This window comes from Hirundo rustica, chromosome 21 (assembly GCF_015227805.2).
Source record: "Hirundo rustica isolate bHirRus1 chromosome 21, bHirRus1.pri.v3, whole genome shotgun sequence".
NCBI classification, from domain to species: domain Eukaryota; kingdom Metazoa; phylum Chordata; class Aves; order Passeriformes; family Hirundinidae; genus Hirundo; species Hirundo rustica.
The window spans coordinates 3,749,471-3,774,860 of NC_053470.1; the positions used below are offsets into that span (position 1 = coordinate 3,749,471).

Here is a 25,390-nt window from a genome sequence, read left to right on the forward strand (position 1 = left end):
CCTCTTCCCTCCCTCCTTGCGCCACAAACACTGAACGGAGAAGAAGGAGAAGCCCAGTCCCCAGCTCTCCCATCTCAGAGCACTGGCCCTGCACCTTGGCTCCTAACAGTCCTTCCCTGTCCCATGTCCAAGCACGGATTTCCCACAGCTGACTGACATCCACAAGGCTGCTGCTTCTCCATCCTCAGGTGCCAGGAGGGTTCCCTGCAGCCGAGGAGCTGGGGCTGGCAGAGTCAGCCTCTGCAAATGCTTCCTGCTTTTCCCAAAGGCGATCACCAGGGGCTTCCCTGCAGTTTGTAGCCGTTCAGCAGCTGCAGGGCGCTCTGGGCTGACTCTGTGTCTGCAGCGAGAGGGCTCAGTGGGCACAGAGGGGCCCCCAGCAGCTGTGGGACACCCCGTGTTCCCCTCTGATGGCCGTGTGGGGGACCCTGCAGCCACGCTGATGTGCTAATGAACACTGCACATGCCAGAGCGCAGCACTTCTGCCCTGGTAAATCCTCTTCCAACCCAGGGAAAGGGCTATGGCACGACAGGAAGGGAATTCCCCTGCTTCTCCTTGGAGAAGCACAGTGCCCTCCAGGAGGGTGTGTGACCCTTGGGAGTCAGGGAGGAACTGAGGCATGAGGCAGCAACTCACCAGGGAAGGTGATGAAGGCCTGATCCCTCATCCGGCCGCTCAGGAGGCGGAACTGGATCAGTGGGCTGTCCTCCTTCTGGAACCGAGCAAACAAGGACACCAGGTCCTTCATTGTCACTCGGGGGCCCAGGTTCTTCAAATACAGCACCTGCAACACAGGCACAGAGTGTTACCATATTCTATTAAGCCTTCTGTACATGTTTATATTCTGTAGTCAAATCTTCTCACACCTGTAACATAAACAAGAGTTGTTTTTCACATTCTTCTCTGATGAGGGACAACTGATTGACTTCTAACCTGGCCAGTGGGATGGAGAGGTGGCAACCTTGCCCTCCACTCCCTGGTCACTGTCCACAATCTAGATATGCGAGATCATCATAACGTTAGCCTTCTTTTGCCCTGGATTTGGAGTGTATCATTTCTCTTCGTGCCCTCTAGTGACACACAGAGGGTCAGCCAGCCTTTGCCATGCACAGACACCCTTCAGCCTGGTGCCAGGGTCTGTACAGCTCCAGGGTGTGAATTAGCTCAACCCTCACACCCACAGGCTAATGGTGGCACTTAGAGGACAGGTGAGTGTACAAAGGCAGCTCTGAACTCAAGGCATCACCCTGCCTGCACCAAGCACTGCCAGTTTCAGTTTATTATAAAACAGTTCTGTTTATTCCGTTTGTTTACAAATAATCTCCAGCTACCAGGCAGGCACAGTTCGAGTAAGGTGACAGCAGGCCTCAGCCAGCCCCAAACAGACAGAGCACACCTTGACAGGTGACCTGCTGGGGGCAGGGAGGGCTGTGCTCACAAGCACAGCTCTTTGCCAGGCTGAGTCCAAGTCCCCTTTTCCCCCAGAGGGGAGGCTGCTCTCCCCTGGGCCTGGAGGATCAGCAGAGTAACTTCAAGGCAACAGCAAAGAGGAGCCTTTGCCTGCTGCCACGGCTACAGGGCATCCTGCTGAGCAAGGGTAAATCCTGCCTCACCTCAGCTTACCTTGCTGGGCTCCCCTGCATGGTAGGATGAGAACCTGGGAATTTTCCGGAGCTCCTCCTCTGAGAGGCGGTTCCTGAGGATCTCCTCTTCTGGGACAAACTCCACTGGCTCTTTGATAACCACAGACCTCGGAGGGGACTGCTGGGGCTTTGCTGCAGAAACGCTGGGACTTGCTACCTGCTCCTCCTGGTCTGGAAGTGATGACTCCTCAGTCACAGCCCCCTGTGGGGTCAGGGAAGGGGACGAGCAGGGGTCACTTGTAGCAGACCGGACTTTTTCAGGGCACTTCTTGCTCAGCAGCTCTTGGTAAACACTCTCCAGATGAACCATGGGGTCCTTTTCATCTGTTCCTTTCTTCTGAGTGTCATCTAATTCATAACAGAGATATGAGGTAACTATCACCAATAACCTGGAAAACACAGACTGCAAGAAGAGACACAGACAGGAGAATCTCTGTTTCACTCCAGCCCCTGTGCCCAGGCCCTGCAGGTTGTTTAAAACAAGAGCAGCTCCAGCAAGTGCTGGTTCCCCAACTCACGATGAACCTGCAGAGAGTGGCAGCTCCACCCGTGCTACATCAGAGCTCTCTTCTTCAGAGAAACCCTCACTTGTTTATCTGCAGCCACATTTCAGCACTTCCTAGGGACTCCTTCAACACACCTTCCTCCTCCATGGATGGGCCATGCTGCCTTCCTGTACCACTACGGGAATTTTGCTTTTAAGGACATCAGATTAAGTTCCTGGGTTTAAAGAAGGTCCATGACATGGCCTGATCAACGATCTCTTTTAATTCTCTTTAATGGAAATGAGGACAAATGTGAGCACAGCATCTCCCAGCCTTCAACTGGATCCAATTCCACCTCAGGGATGAGGCTTTAGCAAGTCATTTCTCCTCTTACCCGCTCTGTGCCTTTGCTTCCCTCACCCCCTGCAGTTACCTCAGAGAAGGAACAAGCTCCAGTCCCACACAGGCACCTTGTGTAACTCAGACCTCGAGGCATTATCAAAGCTCCCACACCCCGAGCTGCACAGCGCTACACCCAGGAGACCCACGCTCTCCAGAAATGGACTTTAAAAGCCTCTATATTAAACACTTCACAGACACAACTCCCTGTCTGCTCCTGTGAGAAAGGAAAATATCCTCCTCCCACACGGCACCAAAGCAGAACCACATCTTTGGGGACAGACAGAAACGTGTTGGGCTCCCACACTGCCTGTGTGCCCGAGGAAGAGCCCAGAGCCCAGGGACCTTGGTGGTAGAGGGCCCTGAGGAAGGAGTGCCGGTCTGTCCCCTGGAAAAGCGCCTTCTCGATCTCCATCTCCCGCCGGCTCAGCTGCTTGCTGCCCGCAAACCTCTGCGGCAGCGCCAGGATGCGCCGGCGCTCCTCCAGCTTCTCCTGGATGGCATCCAGCCGCTCCTGCGTGGCCTCCGGGGCTGCCCCCAGCCCAGAGCCCTGCAAAACAAGCACGGCTTGGCTCAGGGAGGCACGGGCATCCTTCTCAGAGCGTCACAGCCCTGCAGTGGGTGCAATTAGGAACCATCCCCTAGGGCAACAGGACGTCCTGCTGCTGCAGGGGAAGGAGAAGTACAACCACGCAGCGAGCTCGGTTCTTGAGGGAAGTGGAGAAACAGCTCCTTTCTCATGACCTGGCTGTGCTGCTTCCCTCTCCCAGGCCTGTCTCCCTCCGTCCCTGCTGCCTCTGACAGCTACAGCCATTTTCCACAGCCACCTTCAGGACTGCACCATCCTCTGGCAATTCGTCCCCCACACCTGCAGCATCCCCGAGCTCAAGTTTCCACCAAGCTCTTTGCCCGTGACCCTGAGAACCTTATTTGCTGAGAAGTGGACCCCCGGCTGCTGCTTGGCACCCGAGGGGAGGTTTATGCTGAGGATCAAGCCCTGACAAACATCACTGAGCCAGCTTCTAGAAACCACGCAGGAACTGCAGCACAGCCCTCCCAGCTCACCTGTGAGAGGAGCACCCCTGGGTGAACAAACCTCACTGCACGGCCACTCCGTGCCGCCAAAGCACAGAGGCACACCCCAGCTGCTGAAAGGGCACTTCTGCTCCGCCACCCACCTCGGTCAGAACACAGAGAGCACGCTTTTATGGGGCTGTGGGTGGATTTTCTGTCCCCAAATTCAGTTTGAGAATTACTGCGGCAGATCCTTCTGCCTCGGGCAAGAAACCAGGCTTTGTCCCTGCACTGAGCACAGCCTAACAGAGCTCTCCCGTGGTACCTCTGCCCCACATCTGCACAGCTTCTTCCACTCACCATTCCACGGCTTCCCTGAGGCATAAAAGGCTGTTTAGATGGGAAAAGCAACTCCCGGAAATCATTTGTTGTACTTTGTTTTCAAAAAAGCTGCCACTTAGCAGCTGAAAATAACAGAAATCTGCACTGAGTACTTTGCCAAGAGCTCCCCAGGCAATCTGAAGCTCTCTCTGTCTCAGCTGGCACTATTCATCACTCAGGGCCTCCACCTCCAAAGCTGCACATCATTACCTGACTTGGGCTCTCTCCCTAAATATTCTTCTCTCAGAACCTGTAGAAGACACAGCCTGATGTCACCATTTATTTCTGTCAGAGTACTGACAGAACTGTATTCCATACAAATAATTTTTCCTGAACAGCCCGGAATTCATTTCACACTAAATATAACAGCTGGTACTGATGACATTGATTTTCACTCTTAAATTAACACCACCCCTCTCTACACCATGCTTTAATCAGGCCACAGCAGGTCTGGATTTGCATTTAAACACCAAAACAAGTAATGACTTCAGCTGAAAAGAGGCAAACCCCCGATTACCACAGACAATTCTCTCCTGCACACAACTATGGCTCAGGAAGAGACAGAAGGAAGCCAAGGATCAGCACAAGTCCTGTTTGACATTTTCTAATTTGGCAAATTAAGAGCAGGACACTCCAGTGCGCCTGACATAGGACAACCACAAAAGCCTCTTGCCTCTGGAATGTGAAAAAGAAAGGGGTGAAGGGAGGGAAAGGGGAAAAACCTGCTGGAGGAGCACCCAGGGAGGAGCCAAGGCACTGCCACCACACTCTCGGTCTGACAGCTCTGCACTGTTTTCACATGGCTGTCCCAGGGCTCCTGAAGCACCTGCAAGCCCCTAAGGAGAGCACTTCCTACAAAGAGCCGTCCCAAACCAGCAGTGGGATCCAGGGATGTATCAGGATACTCAAAGGAGGACGTTGAGGTGCTTTAAATATTTTCTCCTTCTTCTCTTCTGGCATTTAAATCTTTCATACACAGGTATAAAGAGGTGAAATGATTTGTTTGAGATCATGGCAGAGGCAGGAATCACTTTCTACAACTCCCTGAAAGGTGCCTGTACTCAGCTGGGGTTGGGCTCTCTCCAGGCAGCACTGAGAGAAGGAGAGGATGCAGCCTCAGGATGCACCAAGGGAAATACAGGTTGGATATCAGGAAAAAGTTTTTAATGGAAAGAATAGTAAAGTACTGGAATAGTCTGCCCAGGGAGGTGGTGGAGTCACCATCCCTGGATGTGTTTATCAAAGCCTGGATGTGGCACTGGGTGCCGTGGTTTAGTTGAGGTGTTGGGGCTGGGTTGGACTCAATGATCCTGGAGGTCTCTTCCAACCCGGTCATTCTGTGAATTCTGTGAATATACTCATGTCCTGCTGTGTCCCAGAGGACCCACTCCTGTCTCCACCATATCTTCTAACACTGAGCATTCCACCAAAGAGAAGAGGCCAGAAGAAATGCAGGATAGGGCTGAAGGCAAGGCATACAAGGAGTGGCCATTCTTTAGCAGTGGCTCACAAAGGACTGGAGTTTTCTCCCAGAGTGCCACAGGATTAGAGGAACCTGACCACACTCACACGAGAGCAGAGCACGCCCACCTTCCTCGCTGAAGCCTGGTTCTTCCAGAGCAGAATCTCCGAGTCGGAGAGCCCCAGCTCCCGCAGAGAGGAGGTTTCTTTGTCGCTCTCCTGCAGGGCCTGGAACTGCGACAGGGTCAAAGCCCCCGCGGCCTCTTCCCCGAAAGGTTTGTAAAAAGCGGCAGGGGCAAAGCATCTCCGCTTCGACTTGCACCTGTGAGCCAAAGCAAAACAACAGCACAGACAGCTCAGCACTGAGGAACTGGGGGACACGAAAGGGCTGGTCCCTCTCAAAGCACACCTGGGGCACATCAGGACTTACTGCTCGATGGAGGCAGTGGTGTCGAGCTGATGGTGAAGGAGGCTCTTCAGCTGCCTCTCTCCCTCTGTCTCCAAGTCTTCCAGGAGAAGCTCATCGCTGGACAGGCTGCTGTTCACCCTGGGGCACACAACCACAGCACAGGCGTGCTCAGAAAGGCAACAGGGCAAACACTGCTCAAAACACATCCTTGCTACAGCTCCTCCACCTCCTGGGCTGCTTTTAGATTTAAAAAATAGGGAACCAAAACTACATCAAAGCTCTCTTTAACATCACTAGAAAAATCAACAGATTTGGGACTACTGTGAGAACATTAAAGCACCCCAAGGAGTCCTCGGGTGTTTTGGTATTGGTGGAGGGAGGGTTGCTTTTTTACTTTAAAATCACACGCCATCATTTTTATTGACCGAAATCGCCTTGCATCAACACCTAGACAGACACTGCCGGCCTTAAACCAGCCAGGGAAGAAAAGAAGTGAAACCGCAACGCTGAAGAGAAACTGTGAATTTCAACAGCGCTCTTCCCTTTCCGGGGTCACCTGCTGCGGAGCAGACAGAGCCCAAACGCCCCCGGACCGGGCCCGGGGCCGCACCGCGCTCCCGCACCGCCCGCTCCGCGCCCGGCGCCCCGCCAAGGGAGCCGGGGCTGGCCCCGGGCCCGGGCCGTGAGCGGCGGAGGGGCCGAGCCGCTGAGGGCGGTCCGGGGAGCCCGGGCACCCGCGGATCCCCGCTCACCGCCGCATGGCCCCGCCGCTCCGCAGCTCCGCACTGCAAAGCCCGGCAGCGCCCGCGCCGCGCCGGAACCGCGCCGGGAACCGCCCCGGAAAGAGCGGCGGGGCCGGGGCACGGCGGGGCCGGGGCACGCGGGGCCGGGGCACGGCGGGGCCGGGGCACGGCGGGGCCGGGGCACGGCGGGGCCGGGGCACGGCGGGGCCGGGGCACGGCGGGGCCGGGGCACGGCGGGGCCGGGGCACGGCGGGGCCGGGGCACGGCGGGGCCGGGGCACGGCGGGGCCGGGGTAAAGCGGGCGTGGGGCAAAGCGGGACCGGGACAATGTGGGACCGGGGCAAGGCGGAGCCGGGGCACGGCGGGACCGGGCAAAGGCGGGACCGGGACAGGGCGGGACCCGGGTAAAGTGGGACCGGGACAAGGCGGGACCGGGACAGGGCGGGACCGGGACAATGCGGGACCGGGGCAATGTGGGAGCGGGGTAAGGCGGGACCGGGGTAAAGTGGGACCGGGACAGGGCGGGACCGAGGAAAGGCACGACCGGGAGGTACTGAGAGGAATGACAACATTTGTCTTTACAAACAGCCCCTGGGTCTGCTGGTAGATAAAACCGGCACTGAGAGACGAGAGAAACAATGGGAAGGGTTCTACTGATTGGTGAATGGAAAAGAAGCTACTTGCCTTTGCAAACAAGCCGTAGGTTTGTAAATGAAATTGGATATTGAAAGATGAAAGCAACAATAGGGGGAAAAAAAGCCCGTAAATCTCATAAAAGTTAAAAAATTAGGGGGGTTATACATTAAAAGGGGAATTTTAGGCATTTCGGGAGGTCTGTGCCTCTCAAGTCCCTCAGCCAATGGGGAAAGAGAGAGGGAAATGCGGCCGGGAAATTGGGATAAAAAGGAGGCTGCATCCTCCAAAAATCTGAGAGACCCCAGGGGAAATGCCCCATGGCCTCTCCCTTTATTAGAATAAAGAAAACAGACTCCTCTGTCTCCTTTTTGGACATAAACCTCTGGTGTTTGTGGATTAATTTTCCTAACAGTACCGGGACAGCCCTGAGCAGAGCCAGGCCTGCTGCTCTTATTGCAGCCTGGTGAGATAACGGAAATGCTGCCTTGGAGGGCTCTGCATGGTTTTGCCATGGCCTGGTGTTGGTAGCAGGGGTGATTTCTGTGAAACTTCATCCAGTTTCTGATGGGAGCAGGTGAAATCCAGTGCAATACCACGAACACTTTCTTTGAACAAAACAACACATTTTATTGTAAAAAAAGAAACAAAGCCACGTCATCATTTCAGTCCTCAGCTCCCAAACACCTGTTTTCTGTGGAGGGTTTATGTTCATCCTTCGAACTTGGGAGCGTTTCAGTCAAAGGTGATGCGAAAGCTGCGCTCCTGCTCCTTGCGGCGACTCTCACAAACTTTTGTCACCTCCTCCACCTTTCTCTGCAGCACAGCTGTGGCAGAAACAAGAATTAATGGCACAGTCACCCCAGAACACAACCCTGCACAGTTTTGTCTGCAGAAAAGAAAAAAACTTTCTTATTGACAGTCACTCAGATTTGACAGTGGACAAAGCAGGAGGAAAACTCAACCCAAAGCATTGCCAATAAGACAACTTCTTCATTATTGAATGGCAGAGGAAAAAAATGGGTTTCCTTTCTAGGAAAATTTCAAGGAAACAGCTATTTTCACACACATTCTGTAAAGAATTCAGGTGCCACAGGAGCTGTACCAGATTTCCTGAAAAAGGCATGCTTGGAATGTGGAGCTTAGCATAAGTGTTCTGAAAGAAAACACCTAATCAGAGCCTGAGCTGAGCCAATAATTCCATGAACATGGAGAACAGCAGGGCTGCTTTCACACAAGAAGTTACACCAGGTGAGAGCATTTCAGTGTAGCCTGGCCGTGCACTCTGAGGCTGTTGAAAGAGCTGCTTTATTCTGCCGTGCCCCCGTGTGGCTGCTACCAGTTAAAATCCAGCGGCACACAATTCCAGAATCCCTCACCAGGAGGCACTCCCAGCGAGAAAAAGTTCCTTTTTTCCGTCTTGTTTTAGTGTGACTCCACGGCCAAGTGTTCACTCCTGAGTGCATCTCCTGCTCTGTACTGGATCTCAAGCTATTGAGGCTGTGAAATTCCCATATTATTCCTAAAGTTATCCCACCTGGAGATCAATGAAGGCTGCTCCACATTACCAGGATGTGGCTTCCAGTTTTCAGAGGGGAGGGATGATAACACCCAACACACACAGGTCCCCTCACCACTTTTCCTACACCACAGGCAAACGCCACAATATTTTAGAAGCTGAGCTATTCAACATTAGTTTGACAGAATGAATAATAACGTTTTCAAGATCTCTGCTTTGTGCTGAAGCAGTTCAAGGAGGGCTTTTTAGGTAAAACATGCCAGGAGTAACTTCCCAGCAGAGGCCTCTGAACAGGCACATCAGGAGAATTCAAGCCCAGAAGGGACAGTGCCACTGAAGGTGAGGAGGAAGATTCCTCAGGCACCTTCAGGAACTGACAAACACTCACACACATGCTCCTGCTTTCCATTCACATTCCCACAAGGCTGCAGGACAAATCTCACCTGAGTTCTGGTCAATCCACTGCAGGGAATCCATGTGTGCATTCAAAATTTTACAGATCTGCTGAAGCTGAGCAGGGAGAGAAGGTACAAGTCAGTTGTGAGACTGCATAAACACCAAGAGGAGTCAAAGAAAAGTTTCTCCTTGCACAGCAGCCAGGGAAGCGTGTGCAGCAACGCTGCTACTTTGCTTCTTAGCAGGAAGAAAACTGCAGTTTAGATGACATGGCTGTGGCTTTGGCTTATTTTAATTTGTACCTAGGAACCAGCAGAACATTCATCACCTTAGGCTTGAGGAGGCAAATTCAAAAAAGAATGTGGTAAAACTCAGTCTGCAATACTGAAAGGAAACTTATACTGAAAAAAAAAACCAAAAAAACCCACACTTCTCAGTAAAGCCATAAGGAGCATCAAGATCAAATCAAGATATAAGAAAGAGCTGGTTATTCAGATCACGTTTTATGAGGCTATAAACACAGCATAAAGAAAGAGTATGAGAGGAGTATCCACATGGGGACAAATGAAGAGTTGGAATAATTTCAATATCATTTGCCTCTTCAGCAATATAAAATAGAAGCTTGCATTTACCGGGTCACTCGTGTCTGCTGGGCCTCCTGACGTGTTCAAATGATCAATGATGTCCTTCAGATCTTGTGCCATGCGCTTCAGCTGTGCATCAACGTTTTCAGCCAGTTTGTAGCTGCAGAGGACACAGGAACCAAGATGAGAACATTTGAGGAGAATTTTGAATACATGCCCAGAGTCCCACCAACTCTGGGCAATCAGAATGAGCTTCCACAGGTGCAGCCAAGGCTGGGAGAGACCTGGGAAGAGCACTCAGAGAGGCTCCATCACCCACATCAAGTGACTCCCACCCCCTGCCACCCCTGATCTACACACGGAAACAGACAAGCAAGAGTGTAGACGACTACAAGTAAAATCCAAGCTGCCATGCATAAAACAGGATTGCATGTCTGAGAGCAGCCACTCCTTGTTCACGCTGTGACACATCCCAGCTGTGTCTCCTGCTGAGCGCTGTGCCCACAGGACAGTGCTCATCACCCCTCCCCAGCAGGTCTGTGCCTCACGTCCTCTCCCGTTCCTCATCGGCGTGCTGCAGGTAGATGGTCCCGCTCTGCTCCTTCACAGACTCCTCCAGAGGGGTCAGCAAGTCCTCCAGCTCCTTCTGCTGGGACAGAATGAAGTCCAGCTCCTGATCCAGTCTGCAAAGAGAAAATGCCAGCTGCTTCCCTGACGTGTTGCAGACATTGCAGAGCTGGCACACAAGAGCAGGCAGGACAATGCAGAGAAGAAATAAAAGCGTTTCAAGCGCTCACAGTCTCCTACCTCTTCTGATCAACCTTCACCTTCTCTACTTCTCTGTGTAACGAAGTAATCTGGAAACAGAAGACAGTTCATTACACCTTGAAAACCAACAAGTCAGCTCTCCAGAGAAGAGAGGGCGGAGGGAGAAAGCAGCACCGTGCAAGTTCTCCTGGATACAAGAGATGGTCACACAAAGATTTACAGACCAAAGAGGGAATGAGGGAGGGTCAGCTTGGAATGATCCCCCCTAAGAGAACTTGGTGTCACAGAACAGATTTCCAGCCCCAAGGCCTAAAGGCCAGAACACAGAGAGAGTTTGAAAAGCACCCAGGAGGAGCTCCCACCTATCTCCTCCACAAGCAGCAAGTCCCCCTCAATGGCTGGCTGCATTTGCAACACAGAGGCCTTTGAGGCCCTCAGCGAGCAGAAGGAGGTTCCACTGGAGCTCACCTCACCTTCTCCCCATTCTCTATCAGCATCCGGTCCCAGGCATTGACTTGTGTAGCTTGATGGAGGAAGTGCTTCTCTTGGTCCTCCAGTTCCAGGCTCCACTTGTTTATCAAACTCTCCAGCTGGGCATAAGTCATCACTGGGGGGGCACTGAGAGGGAGTGAGGGGCAGCACAGGACACAGGGTCAGCAAAGACAACCACCACAACACCCACTCATTTCCCCTGCCTCCTGCAGATCCCAGCACAGCTGCAGCTGCCCCTGCCCCAGGCAGGAAATGGACCATGGTAACAAAAGACCCACCTGGGTGTGGTGGTTGTGGTGATGGCAGCTGTGGAGGTCACAGCTCCAATGGCACCAGTGGTAGTCAAAGGCTTCAGACTCAAAGGAAAGCCAGAAGCAGAAGTAGTCCCTGGAGGAGAGATTCAAGTCCAGCAACGCAAGAGGACACAGCTGGAACCTCACAAACAGACAACAGGTCCAGGCTGCACTGCCCATGGCTGCAGGAGATCCCTCTGAAGGGACCAGCAGCAAACCCCACCTGTGTCAAGGAGGGAATGAAAACATCCCCAGCCCACACCCTGTCAATATCCTCATGGTTTACTGTTAGAACCAGGAACTACCAGCAGCTCCTCCCCTGCACCTTTGCAGTGGCTGAGAGAACTTCTACGTTTCCACAAAGAGATGGAAAAGGATCAGAGAAGGACAGACTGTGCTGGTTTCTGTTACTTGAGGGCTTTACAAATCAGAACTGCTGAGCTGCTGCTTTAATATGGCCCTTTGCACCTCTACAGAGCACTGAATGCAGCCCCCCTCCTCTCCAGTGACTTTCAGCAGCTGTTCCTACCTGTGGCAGTGCTTGTGGTGGCAGCTGTTGTTCCAGGAACTTTTAATCCAAAGCCAAGGGTCCCCAGACCGGCTGTCCCAGTGGAAGCAGTGGAAGTGGCACCCACTGGAAAGAGAAGACACCACGGACAGGTTGCACAAGCCATGAACTGCAGGGCCCCTTGGAAAAGCTGTGCCCAGCCTGCTCCCGCTCCCCCTGCAGCAGCAGCAGCTCCAGCAGCCGCAGGCAGCAGCAGCCCTGCTGCTCCTTTCCTGCCCCAGGGACAAACCTGCCTGCAGAGACTCACGTGAGAGGCCTGTGCTGCTGGAGGAGGCTGGGGCTGAAGAAGTTGCCACAGATGCAAACAACGAGGGCCCCGTGGAGCCCAGCACTGAGGTGCTGCTGCTGGTGGAGGCTGTGCTGGCAGCTGTGGATGTGGCTGCAGAGACAAAGAGCTCCGTGGGCATGAGCACAGCACACTGAGCTCCCACCCACGGCACAACAACCCTGCTGGGAGGGTGACACAACTGCCCAGCCACACCTGGGCCTTGGGGATGTCAGCATTGTAACCTCCTTTTCCTCTTATTCGCCCTGCACTCCCTGACTTCCACACGGTGCCTCCCTTCCTCTGTGCTCCCCAAACGAACACAGAACAGAATCTGGCACGTGGGACACAATCAGAAGCACAGGACACGCTGTCCAATGGCTCTAGGAGCTGTCACAGATCAGCACTGCCAGGGCAAACTCACAGCAACAAACGCTTCTGGCCCCTTCCCACAGCCCAGGAAGAGATGTTTGTCTACTTCCAAGAGACAAATATTGCCAGGAGGACAGCACATTTCACAAAGCCTTGAGGAGTTGTTTCTGGAACAGCTTCCTACCTCCAAGCTTGGTTCCAAAGGACAGGGTGGGCGCCTGGCTGGTACTTGTGGTCAGCGTTGCCGTGCTTGTACTGGCGGCTGCTGTTGAAGGCAGCTGCCCAAAGGTTACACCTGGAACCAGGAGCAAAAGGCAACGATGGACTTTCCTCCTACAGCCTCAAGAGCAACCGCTGCCCACCACTGCAGAGCCTGCACAGGCCTCAGAAACCCCTCTGGCTCCAGCCCCTGGTTCTGTTCCGCCCCAGCAGAAGCCAGAGGCTGCAGAGCTCCACTCCTCCCTCAGACACGGCCATGCCAAAGGCTCCCAGCCTCCAGCAGCCCCCAGCCCGCTCCCCACCTGTGGGCTGTCCCCCAAGGCTGAAGGGCGCTGCTGACGGGGCGGCAGCTCCCAGGGTGGCCGTGCTGGTGGTGGCAGCAGCCGCAGGGGCCGTGCCAAAGGTCAGCCCTGCGGACGTTGCCTGCGGAGCCGCGGTGCCGACGCCGAACCCGGCTGCTCCCGCCTGAGTCGTGGTGCCACTGGAGAAGGTGAAGCCTCCTGTTGTCCCAGCCGGGGCCGTGCTGGTGCTGCTGGTGCCAGCAGAGCCAAAGGCAAAGCCAGACGGGGCTGCTGCCTGACTCGAGGGAGTGCTGGTTGCCGCAGGGGTACCAAAAGAAAAGCCCGCCGTGATTCCAGGAGTTGCAGTGGCAGTGCTGGCTCCAAAGTTCACTTTTGGTGTGTTGGCCCTAGGGAAGAAAAGAAAGGAAGAGAAGCCAATCGGCTTGAGACACACATCCACTCAAGTACCCCTCTGGCTTTCTCCCTGACCATTCGCTGACAGCAGGAACCTCTTTTCAAAGAGGCCAGGCTTGTGTCCCAATTCTGCCAACAGACTCCATCCAGCCACTGTCACCTGCCATGCCCTGTTAGGGCTCTTTCCACTGACTCTCCCTTCATCACCTGCACCCACCCAGGCATCACAGGGCATTTGATGGCAGGGTACATGAAGCTGCTCCTTCTCTCAGCTCACCATTTCCCCTCCCTCTACTCAAGGCTGGTTTTTTCTGCCCGTGCCCATTTGAGCTCCCTTCCCACAGCTGCCATCTGGCAAGCTCTGACAGCGGCACTTCTGCAGAACCACGCCAGAACTCAGAGCCTTTCCCTAGCGACACATGACTCCCAAACCGCCGAGAAAACATTCAGAGCGCTCCAGATTCGAGTCAGGAGGAAGAAGTCGTTTTATATTGGGCAGCAGAGCTTTAGCATTTCTTCGTGCACGCGTGTGCAGCCCAGGCGCAGACGGGAAGGCGGAAGGCGCCCTTCGCCACACGTGTACGAGCTCCGCATGACAACATGAGCCGGGACAGGTGGCGGGGCTCGCTGAGCCCTCGCCCGCTGAAGGAGAGGCGAGCGGCGCCGGGCGCCGGGCAGTCCCAGGCCCAGGAGCCGAGGCTCGCTGCCCGCCGAAAGCCCCGCCGAGCCCCCGGGCGGCACCGACGGGAGCCCGCTCCCTCCGCGCCGCTGCCCGCGACCCCGCCCGGCCCCGGCTCTCACCCCAGCGGGAAGGCGGCGGCCGCCGGGGCGGCGGGGGCGGCGGCGGCCGAGCCGGAGCCGAAGCTGAAGCCGGAGGGCTGCGCGGCCGCGCCCGGCCTGCTGAAGGAGAAGAGCCCGGCGGGCTGGCCGCCGCCCGCCGCCGGCGCCGCGCCGCCGAAGCTGAAGCCGCCCGAGGTGGAGGCGGGCGCGGAGAAGGAGAAGCCGCCGCTGGGCGCCGTGGTGGTGGCGGCTCGGGGCGCGCCCAGGCTGAAGGCGCCGCCGGGCGCGGCCGCCCCGAAGCTGAACTGGTTCATGGCGCGGCGGCGGCGGCGGCGCGGGCCGAGCTCCGGCGGGCGCGGCGGGGGCCGGGCGGCGGCGCGCGGCGCGATGTCGTCACCGGGCCCCGCCCCACCCGCCCTCGGCGCCCATTGGTCAGCGTGGCCGCCACTCGCGGGGCCGCAGCTTCCATTGGCTGTTCGGGTCTGAGGGGCGGGGCTGTGCGGCTGTGCTCGCGTTGCTGTGGGGACGGGGGACGCGGCTCCGGGACCGGGTGCGGGACAGGGGACATCGGGATGGGTGCGGGACAGGGGACACCGGGATGGGTTGAGGGACAGGGGACATCGGGGTGTGGTGCGGGACAGGGGACACCGGGATGGGGTGTGCGATAGGGGACACCGGGATGGGTGCGGGACAGGAGACACCGGGCCGAGGTATGGAGCCGGAGACATCGTGCCGGAGGTGCGGCGTTGGAGCCGCCCGGCAGCACGGAGGCGGTGACGAGGATTTGTCGCTGCGGTTCCCTTCTCCCCCACCTCCGCCTGGAGCTGGGCCGGTCCGAAGGCTGGCGGGTGGGCAGAGAACATACGAAGGGTTCTGCCGTGTTGCCTGTGACACGGCGTCTGCCGGAGTCACTTGTACGGTTTGGGCTGTGCTTGCAACAAAAGGCAGCTGAGCAAAAGGTCCGTAGTCTGGGCACAGCGGGAAAAGGTTGGGTGTTATTCCCTTGGCATGGCAGGAGCCAAGGGAGCAACTCGAGCTCTCTCAGGGAGCGTTTAGGTTGCATATCTGGAATGGTTCTTCCCGCAGAGGGTGCTCGGGCACTGGAACAGGATCCCCAGGGAAGTGATGACAGCCCCAAGGCTGACAACCCGAGGAGCATTCACTCAACGCTCCCGGGGACATGGAGGGACCCGGGCTGTCCTGCACAGAGCCAGGAGCTGGACTCGCCCATCCTGATGGGGCCCCTCCAGCTCAGCATATTATTTGATTTTATGTTCCATTTTACATGTTTTGTCATCACACATACAGGAACTTGGCTAAACTTTTCCTTCCCAAACACACAGCAGGAAAATTGTGCTTTACAGGCTGTTCCAAGCACATTTGGTTCCTGCTTCATCTGTCACTTGTTTTTTTTCTGCATAGGTGAGCAGTGGGTATGGATATGGACAGCGTGTTCTCGGGCTCTTCTCTGCAGAGCCTTGCCAGACTGCTCCGTGATGCTCCAGAAGAGGAGGACGATGATGATGATGATGTGGTGAGCCTTTCATAAGAGTTGCTGCTTCTTTTACATATGGTACCATAGCCTTATCTTGTTAGTCAAGGAGAAGCAAATCTCTTTTTCTCCAGAGTGAGTAAAACCAGAATGAAAACCTTAGAAGGCTTTGGACTGAGTGAAACAGCTCGAGGATACTTTCAGAGTAACAAGCTCTTGAGGGAGAGAATGAGCAAGATGCCCCAGGAAGACAAGGAGACTGTGAGCACAGCATATGAGGGAGGTTCAGTTTTTCAGCCTGAAGGAAACGAGAACATGGAGTTGAAAGAGCTTTAGATACTTCAGATTTCCCCCTGCTTTTCCCTGAACTCTGCTGGAGATGAAGGCAATTACAGCCAGATATGAGGGGAAAAACTTGCTGCTAAACTTCTGAGTAAGGACCAAAATATCCAGAGGCAGCTGAGTTTATTAATTGTATATGTCAGGCACTGAAGAACTGTAGAGATAATTGGTCACTGAAGCACAATAGGTATTTTGGTGGTTGTAAAATAGGGAAAGGTGAACAATCATTCTGTGGTGCATAATCTGAATGAATAATGAGAGAAATATCCGAATGTGTTCTTCTGCATCAATTCCTCTCAGGCACAGATGAAAACCACAGTGTTTGGAGAACATGCATTATTCCTGCAACGTGCAGCACCTGCTTTTATCTAGACCTGCCTGTGTGCTGGGAAGAAATATTCCCAGGAGCTCCACAGGTGCCAACAGTGTGGAAGACCTCTGGGAAGGCTCAAAACTTTGCCAAGTCTCTCAAGATTTTGAACAGATCATATGGACCACATGGATAACAAAGAACAAACAAACAAGCAAAAAAAAATTTTAAAAAACCCACAGATAACAGAAATGGCTAATGCCTGAGTGCTCCTCCATATCACTCCTCAACAAAGAGTTGACCAGCCCCAGTAATGGCAATGCAAGTAATATTTGGGATAAAAGGGGTGCATATCCCTTGAAGTTTTCTTTCAGTGGATTACAGATGTGGTCCTTCACACTCCCAATTATCCTCCAGCTGTTTAATGCCTGCCTTTTAAACCCAGCATTATTGCTGTACATCTCTGCAGTAAACATCCTGTTTTTAAAAAGAATTTGTTTACATCTTATTAATAAAATGAATGACACTTCAGAGACAGAAATGGGAAATTGCCACGAGGGATGTCAATTAAGTCTGAGTCAATCTGGGTAAATTGAAATCTTTATTTTGATTTAATTTAATGCTCTGTGCATATGAGGCACTTTTATTGAGCCCAAGAATCTTCATATATAGAGAAATGCCTCACATTGGCCTATTAGCACTAAATTGATTCATAATTAGAGGAAAATGTTGTTGCCTCATGATCTGTACTGTAGAAAGGAATCCAAATGCTGTGATGGGGCTTTCATGCAGCACCCTTGGTTTCCTGTAATATTTTCATGGCAGGCAAAGCATGGAAATTCTGCCAAAATGCCATGGAAACCAAAACTCACAAAGCACATCTGTCTGTATTACTGGGCTTCTGTGAGTCCTGCTTAAACCCAGTGTGTCAAGGTCACTTTCTGCAGTGTGAGAGTGAAGGAAAGAGAATATTCAGTGGTTCAGTCATGAAACTGTGGGATGACGTTTTTTTCAATTTCAATTCTATCAGGGATTTGTTTGACCTTAGATAATGTGTTGTATTTGCTGACAATATGGCTGTAACTGAGCTTGGCTCTATAAAAATTGATTTAAGATCTTCTTGCCTTTCTTAGCAGCCACGCTGTTCTTCTGTTGGTGCCATGACTCCTGGGAGTGTTGGACCAGTAAAGAGAGAGACCACCAGTAAGGAGGAGTATTTGTGTTTTGGCATTCAGTCTCATGCCAGCAGACAGTAACAGCTGTAGTGAGATACGATAAAAGAGTGGTCACTGACCTTTGGGATAAACACAGCATGACATTTCTTTCAATTACGCTGTAAAATCATTCCTTTCCTGAAAGCTTAACTCTAAAACATGCGAAGAGGAGCAAGGAAAGGGTAATGCAAGAGCATCCTCCAGTGGAGATGGTAACAGTTCAGAGCACGGCATGGTCGGGGGCTGCAGGGATCATAACTGAGCAGCAAAAGCTCCATACAAGTACTCAGGAAAGACACAAAGACAGTTTTGGGAAAGACTTTAATGTTAAGGGTTTTTTGGAGCTGATGCTGTCACATTATTGAACAGTTTAGTTAAGAGCCCTAAGAAAGGCCAACAAAGCCCAGGGTGAGTTTTGCAGGAAAGGAACTGTGGCAAATATAATAGATTATTTTTGCTTGGGATTCCAATAATAACCAGAGATTCTACTCTAAAAAAACTTCAACTTTCACATTTACCAGCTTACTAAAAGAATATTTTTTCATGCAGGACAGATGTAAACCATACTATTCTGCCCATAAACTTTCATGTGTCTTAAGCATCTTGTCTGGACTGTGCCCAGTAATTAATGGGAAGAACTGAATTTCTGTCTGAGGGGGTGGTTCTCTCGTGAATCACTGCTCACTGAAAATCTCATGTCAGGGGGGTTTTGAAAGATTAGTATTTCATCTCTCTATACTTTACTGATTTTGAAGTGCTAGATGTTATATGCCAGGAAGGAGGATTTCCAGGAAATAAAGGTTGGGTAAAGGAGATTTAAGTGAAAGGAAAACATCCTCCCTCTGCAAATCCTCATTCATAAGACAGTGAGGTGAAGAAGACTGTAATCATTACCTAAAATGCTTTTAATGCAAAGACGTTTCTAAAGCCTAGAAATACTTTTAGCTTTAGAAATGGCTGCTTTTTTTTTTTTTTTTTTTCATTCTTGAAAAGTATTCTAAGCTTTCAGCAAGCCTTGAGGAACAGAGACATTTAAAAATGTATCAGTGTGATTCTTCTCCTCACTTACAGGTACTTTTCAAGTGAAATCTGAAAACAAGAAAACCATTTGGAGTACAGAGGAGGTCCCAGAAGGATCTGAATTTGATGATACCTGGGACCCGAGAGAAAAGCCAGAGTAAGAGAGCTGAGACTGCCTGTGTGGGCTTTACACAGCATTAATGGAAATGAGAGTTAAACAGCATCTACAGCCAGCTGAAAAGCTTGCATCCTGCAAGAAGAAAGGAAAGATATCAATGTTGCATCTAAAGCAACATGTCAGGAATGGGTTTAACCCCTCCCTTGAAATCTGATCTAAGAACAGAAACGCAATGTTGGTTTTTCCCATCATAGGTTTATGTGCAGTGTCAGTTTCTTGTATAAAGTGGGATTAGGAGGGGAAGTAGGTCAGAAAAATGATTTATTACCTTTAAAATATGCCATTTGTGGGAAATACCTGCTTTTTTCCTGCTGCAACTGAGATCTATCCATTTTTCCATACTCATAAATTCATAAACTACTCCAATGCATATTTGCATTTCAAAGATTTAAGCTCTTTAGAGACAAATAGTACTGCAGGAAGAAAAGCTGTGTGCAGGCAATTTTGAGCTCTTAAATCTTGTCATTCAATCTTAGTCTGTCAAAGCACAACTTAAAACCAGAGCCTTTTCCCTTGCTAGTAGAAAAACAGTAGCAAAAACATTCTTGAAATCAGGCATGTAAATTAGAGTTTATGGAAGTCAGAAAACCCTGAGGGTCAGTCCACAAAGCGGCTTTTGCATTTCCAACCATTGTTTCAATGCCATGTCCTGAAGTGTTACATGCTGGAGCATATGGACTGTAGCCCATGAAGCTGCACGTTGTACACCAGAACCTTCACTTTTTCCTGCCTGTAAGTCAAGACATGAGGAGTCCAATTTCCCAGTTAAACATAGGACTGAGACCCACCTAAACAGGGACTCAGCCTTTCTAAAAATGATTTGGAATTCACCCTCACGCACAGTTGTCCTTGAAATGGTCACCTGTCAGGTACAGAGCACGCTGTCTTTGTGTTGTGGGCACAAAGAAGATTTTTCTCATGCCATTCCTTGACCCTTCCCCTCTGCAGTGTTTCTTCAGTTGTGCCCTGTGTTGCACAGATGAAGAGAACTTTGTAATAGTTCATCAAATGAAGCAAAGAAAATGTCCTAAAAAGAAAACAGATGGCTACAGAGGTACATCCAGAGCTATTAGACACATTTGTCTTTGACTTAGGAATTATTACATATGCAGATGCACACTGGAGATGTGAAAGGGTTTCTAACAGCTTAGACGAGTGATCCACCCCAGTAATTTTGCTGAACTTAGTAGGAGTAGCATATGTTATAAATACAAATTCAGTTTTCATTTCCTCATTCATTAATTATCAAGAGCAAGGGAATACGAGATTCTACATTTTGTCGATGTGAAGGAGAAGAAAAAAAATGTTGGCTGAATGCAAAACAACTGCAATCTGGCTTTAGAGTGTTCTGCTTAGACTGCAGGAATATGCTAAAGGACGGAACAGAACACATGTAACTGTGAAATCCCCCTTCTCAAATCCATTCCCCAAGAGTCTGTGGTGTTTGGTTGATAAGCATTGTATCCACTTAGGAAGCATTTCCTGAGCCTGAAAAGGCTGGCTAGGGAAGCAGAGGCAGCATGGTGAGGTCTTTGGGAGGTGGAGTGAATGATCTTCACCTGTCTTCCAGCTGTCTCTGTCATGGCTCTGAACAGAGACCCAGTGCAGGTGGATTGGAGATTTGAAGGGAGACTGCAAAGGAGGAGAGGCAATGTGAGGAGGATTTACAGTCTGAGAGTCTGAGAATCACAGTCTCCTTTAGTCTCCTGCCCCTGCCCCAGGCAATGACTTCTCTTTGGCAGGTATGAGATTTCATTCAAGCAGCATGTGGGAACAGAGGATGTCTTCTTTGGGATGACTGGGAAAGACCCCTCCACTGCCTGCTGTGAGGATATAGTGGTGAGCTGAGCCTGGAGCTCTGGTCCCTTCTTTGCGCCCTTCCTCTGCCCTTTTCCGTCTTCCCATCTTTTTGAGGGACAGAATGTAAACCCCAAGCTCTACTGCTGCCTTTGACCTCCTGTAGCATTTTCACGTGGTTCTCCAAGCATTTGTAGATGACATTTACTCTTGCTAACCTGAGGAACTTGTGTATCTCCTCAAGGACCAAGTACGCTCAAGGGAATCTGTGCAAATACATATGCCCCATATGAACTTAAAGGGAATAAAACGTAGCTCTAAGATGAAGTTTCATCTTGGACACAGTTTTGGAGAGGAGAGGGGCTGGGAAGGGGATTTTTTTTTTCATCTTCCTGCTTTTTTTACAAGGTGTGGAGGCTAGCAGAATGCTACAATGCTGACAGCCTTTCAAGTTCCAGCTATCAGATCCTGCCTCATCATTATATAATCAAAGACTTCCCTGGTTTCTGAGCTCCAGGACAGGTAGAACTGCTGTGTTATCCTTCTAGCAGAAGCACTGTCCCTGCAATACACAAAAGCCTGAGGCTTTTGCTGGATGTGGAACACCTGTCAAGCACATTAGCAGCTCAGGATCTGGAAGAGAATAGGATATCAATACACATCACTAAGCTATTGAAAGCAGTCATTATCACTGTCGTATTTTCTCTGATACAAATTACCTACTCAAAACGTTGCTCTTTGATACTAGCATTGAAATATTCATGAAAATTAGATCTTTTATGGTTTTTAGGGCAACATATGTAATCACAGCTTTACCTCTGCCCCTCATTTCAGATTAAAATCAAGCTGCCAGAGACAAAGTACTCAGACATCACATTAGATATCCAGGACAAGGTTCTTGACCTTCGAACTCCCAAAAAGTAAGTGCAGCACAATTGATAGAAGTGCAATTAATATCCTGTTTGAAATGGGCTTTAGACAAGCTTTTAACTTCAGTCTGTGTGGAAAGCAAACCTAAAGATTGTACTATTAATTGCTGGTGAGAAATAAATATGAAAGAAACCACTCATAATCCATCCATATATGTACAGTCTGCTGGCTTTGAATCTGTGATACTGTCTAGTAAAAAGCTTTAGGACAGATTTTGGCTACTTAAACAACAAGGCTTCAAAGGCTCAAGACATCTGGCAAAAAGCTGCCCAAGTTCTTGAAAGTTAGTCTAGTATTTCTAAGCACTAATTTGTGCAAATACGTATGACCAAAGATGGTAAAAAAAGTGCAGATAAATTTTCAGTATCTGAAAGCCAAATGATGGACATATCCAAACACAGATGCAGAGATGGAAAAGTTACAAGGTTTCCTAAAGATATTGATTTTTTTTTTTTAATAGGGCTATTTCAAGCCTACAAAAATCATCAACTGCCTGATACACTCTTGGATTTCTCAGTTTTCCTCCATCTCTCCCTCAGTGTGCTATTCCCCTGCCTGAGATTTCCAGATAACTCCCATGTCTGTTTTGCTCAAAGTCCTTCTTCACAAAGACTGCTTTCATAAGAACCCTTAATCCTCTCTGGGCTGACTTGCAGCACTGAATGGCATGTGGGAAGATCTATATGTGAATAGCTTTCTGCAGATAAATTTGAGGTGCAGGCCATGGATTAAGGCCTAAATAAGTCCCCAACAGACTAACTATAGGAAAACCACTTTTCCCTCCCAAAGCCAGGCAGAGTCAGTTACCCTGTGCTTGGTTTTAACCCAAGGATGCAACAGGAGTGGAAGGTTTGGAAATGTTAGTTTTGAAACTGGAAAATTGGGAGGAATAACTGTTCAGCTAATGACTTGCTGAACCTATGGGTAGTAAAAGAAGTCGCTTAATGCAATGCTGCAGATGTAGGAAAATCTCAGCATCCTTTTCCTTTTGCAATTCTATCTTTTTTGGTGACTCAGAGCTGCCATTATCATCTCAGTACCCAGCTGTCTCTAGTTACAAGCCTGGCAAATAAAAAGTTCACCCTAAATCTGATGGTTGCTTGGGTACAGCTTGAGCCAGTGCTGCTTTCACAAATATAAGTGTGAGTCTTCTCAGTATGAAAGAAACAATCAAGATGTCAAGTTCTACATACTGAAAACTTTTGTTCTCCCAGATGGGTAGGGAGACTGAAAGCAACTTGTTTCTAACTCTGTAGTCCTGGGGCTGCTTCTAAGCCAAGCTGCTTTTAAGGGATGGAAATATTTCAGGGCCAGTCTTGCTGTGCATGAGGTATTGCAGGAATCCCACAACCTGTCACGATGAGGAGATCTGTTGGAATAACAATCCCTGGTGTACTGACTGAGGAATTGCAGGAGTAACTTGCAGTGACATCTCAACTGCTCACCTGATCTGAGACACTGACATTCACTGTGTGTCCTCTTTTACAGGAAGCTGCTGCTGCACCTCCCCTACCCTGTGAACAGCAAGGAGGGTAGAGCTCGTTTTCTCTCTGAAGAGGAGATCTTGGAAGTCACCTTGAGAGTGACAAGGAAGCTGGATTTCATAAATTTTTCAGATGGGTAGAGAGATAGAGAAAGTTTGCAACAACTAAAGTTCTAGTTTGAAGTCTTTTGGAAACCAAACTTGTTCTGAAATAGTAGATTGTTTCCCTGGAACAGTCCAGGGGAATGTCTCTGGGGAAATGAGTCAGGAGGAACACAGCACCCACAGGTTCTAACAGCTGATGTTGTCTGGCTCTTACACTGCTCTGGTTAACATTCTGCTTTCTTCAGTCTGGTACAGACCCTGTGAATCAGAAAGATTTCAGTTCTGTAAGCCAGAGAAAGCCTTTTGTGTGGTCATGGCTGAGAATTAGCACAGTGAGGCTCTGGACAATGAGTCTGGTGCTTTGGTACCTGGTAATGTCCTTGCTTGGTCTCCAGTGCTGGCACTGGGGCCAGATCAGAATCTTCTCTTGCCTTTTTTCTTGGTGAGAAGATCGAAGTTCTTCAGGGAGCCATGTCCACATCTGAGGCTCCTTTACACTGGCAGAACAAGTTAACCAGCTGTAGCTGGATTGCAGAACATCTCATCTCTTTTGAACAGGTTTTTGACAATTTATGGTTCAGTGTTGTCTATTCATCTGCTGTCCTTCCACCCAATTTTCCTGATCTTTCTTGCTTAATAAAATAATAGGTTCTAAGGAACAGTTCCAGTTATCTTTCAGTCTGCTTTCCCTATATTATGCTCTGAGAGACTTCTCAAAATTAAGATTAAAGGAATTTTGCCGAACAAAACTTCTCTCAAAGGGCTGAAATGCTGCAAAATCTGTTCTTTGGCCTTCAGGTCCAGTCTGAGAGATGGGTAAACCAAGGTGTTTCTCTCAGTATCTGCTGGGCAAATAGATTCATTTAACATTGTTAGTCCTGCAGGAAACAAAGGTGCTTGCTCAAAGTGGAGAGGACAAGCAGACTTGGATATTAATGGCACACTTAACCAAAAGCCTGCGAGTATTTTCAGGACAAAATGGTTTGACTGCATTCTTCTGGGGTGGAAGTAGAGGTAAACAATTGACTAGCTAGGCTGCAGACAGCACCCATGCAGCTGAATTTGTGGCAGGCTGTAATGAGAAGAGGGATACTCCATGATGGATTGCAGATGCTGACAGTGAGTTTAAAGGTGTAGTCACAGTGTGTTTGTAATACACTGTGTTATAACTCCAGGATGAATCGGGCTGATGTCTGGACATTTCAACCACCTCCCTGAAAAGTGAACCATAGCTTGGGTCAGAATAATCCTAATTGACTTCTGCTTTAGCCTTAATGCACTGGAAAGCAGTTACTTCAGTTATGATTCATCACAAGCTATGAAATACACTGATACCACTCAGGGGCTACTCCAATTGGTATCTGCTTAAGTTTCCATAAATTAGATCTGAATGTCTCTTATTCCAAAGCTGTGGTTGAGCAGGACAATGTAGATGTATGAGAAAAAGCTGACATCATTCCTCCTGACTCAGTTTTTCCCTCCTGTGCTTGCCAAACAAGCTGTTTCTTGGAAAAAGGTTGTCTTTGTGGTCCCTAGACAATATGCTGCCTAATTTTTGCATTTCTTATAGGCATTACAAGAAAAGTGGAACATTGACCAGTATTTATACGCATGTGAAGGTAACATTTGTCCAAATTAGTTCAATCAATAAATTCAGCACCTTCATGGCAGGGTACAGCTCTTCTGAGCCCTACTCCAGTGCTCTAGCCACAAGGTTATGTTGCCTTTATAGTTGGCAGTAGTAATTTACTAAGCCTTAAATCATCAAGTTCTGCTTAATTTAATGTCAGTGTTGAAAACAGTGATGAGCCTGGCTCATTGTGCCTCTCTCCAGTGTTTTAGTTTCTTATGTAAATGAGCATATGCCACAGTGGTATCTGTATCGTAATGTATCTCCAAATATTTTTTAACCTGAGGGCATTTTATCAGCATTCAGGAGACAAAAATCTGAGGTAAGTATGTTTTGTAAGAGAGGCAACTGCTGAATAGGAAAGGGAATTAACCAATTTGTACTGCTTAAGGGGGAGGCTGCAACGTGATTTCTTGTACCTGCTGGCCACTCCCTCTGTGCATCCACCTCCAGGCTCCTGTAGGTGACCCCTGAGGGGGAGCTGGCAGGTTGGTGACACTGGGTGGGAAAAGGGGGAGCTGAAATCACAGAGTGAGGGTAGAGGAACACAGGGAACAAACTCCTAAGCAACCAGGCTTTGTGTGTTGCACTCAGGATAAGCTCTACTGCCCTTTTCACTAAAGCAGGGACACTGCTCTGGGGCTGGGCAGCTTGCTGGGCTGGTCAGATCCACTGCCTGAAAGCACCATCATCACCTGGAGAGCCTCTCACATTCTCACTTTCTTCCTATGAAGGACACAGAGGCTGCCCTGGGCAAAAGTTTGAGTTT

The 25,390-nt window shown here is 50.3% G+C and overlaps 3 protein-coding genes across 3 annotated transcripts; 1 reads left to right on the forward strand and 2 right to left on the reverse strand.

Annotated features, from left to right (window-relative positions):
* Window positions 1-32: 32 nt before the first annotated feature.
* RBM41 (RNA binding motif protein 41) lies at window positions 33-6,604 on the reverse strand. The gene is given in 8 exon segments (XM_040083909.2): window positions 33-290; window positions 293-340; window positions 638-785; window positions 1,625-1,992; window positions 2,874-3,078; window positions 5,514-5,706; window positions 5,815-5,931; window positions 6,546-6,604. Coding segments are annotated over 8 exon segments (1,275 nt in total). The 5' UTR covers window positions 6,554-6,604; the 3' UTR covers window positions 33-102.
* Window positions 6,605-7,777: 1,173 nt separating this feature from the next.
* LOC120761995 (nuclear pore glycoprotein p62-like) lies at window positions 7,778-14,437 on the reverse strand. The gene is made up of 12 exons (XM_040083903.2): window positions 14,142-14,437; window positions 12,948-13,333; window positions 12,611-12,721; window positions 12,037-12,168; window positions 11,751-11,855; window positions 11,207-11,315; window positions 10,910-11,054; window positions 10,476-10,525; window positions 10,217-10,351; window positions 9,717-9,828; window positions 9,132-9,198; window positions 7,778-7,996 (listed from the first exon to the last, which is right to left on the reverse strand). The coding sequence occupies exons 1-12, from the start codon at window positions 14,432-14,434 to the stop codon at window positions 7,905-7,907; spliced, it is 1,737 nt and encodes a 578-aa protein (XP_039939837.1). The 5' UTR covers window positions 14,435-14,437; the 3' UTR covers window positions 7,778-7,904.
* Window positions 14,438-14,632: 195 nt separating this feature from the next.
* On the forward strand, window positions 14,633-23,654 carry DNAAF6 (dynein axonemal assembly factor 6). The gene is made up of 7 exons (XM_040083932.2): window positions 14,633-14,670; window positions 15,543-15,654; window positions 17,398-17,467; window positions 18,550-18,655; window positions 20,419-20,515; window positions 21,308-21,393; window positions 22,892-23,654. The coding sequence occupies exons 2-7, from the start codon at window positions 15,556-15,558 to the stop codon at window positions 23,025-23,027; spliced, it is 594 nt and encodes a 197-aa protein (XP_039939866.1). The 5' UTR covers window positions 14,633-14,670; window positions 15,543-15,555; the 3' UTR covers window positions 23,028-23,654.
* The last annotated feature ends 1,736 nt before the right edge of the window (window positions 23,655-25,390 follow it).

Excerpts from the sequence above, each read along its gene's own strand:
- DNAAF6 (XM_040083932.2), top strand. The coding sequence starts at position 15,556 with ATGGATATGGACAGCGTGTTCTCGGGCTCTTCTCTGCAGAGCCTTGCC. Across the intron at positions 17,468-18,549 it reads AGTAAAGAGAGAGACCACCA|GTACTTTTCAAGTGAAATCT; the intron begins GTAAGGAGGAGT and ends CCTCACTTACAG. Across the intron at positions 20,516-21,307 it reads CCTGCTGTGAGGATATAGTG|ATTAAAATCAAGCTGCCAGA; the intron begins GTGAGCTGAGCC and ends CCCTCATTTCAG.
- LOC120761995 (XM_040083903.2), bottom strand. The coding sequence starts at position 14,434 with ATGAACCAGTTCAGCTTCGGGGCGGCCGCGCCCGGCGGCGCCTTCAGC. Across the intron at positions 12,169-12,610 it reads CTTTGGAACCAAGCTTGGAG|CCACATCCACAGCTGCCAGC; the intron begins GTAGGAAGCTGT and ends TTGTCTCTGCAG. Across the intron at positions 9,199-9,716 it reads CAGCAGACACGAGTGACCCG|CTTCAGCAGATCTGTAAAAT; the intron begins GTAAATGCAAGC and ends CTCCCTGCTCAG.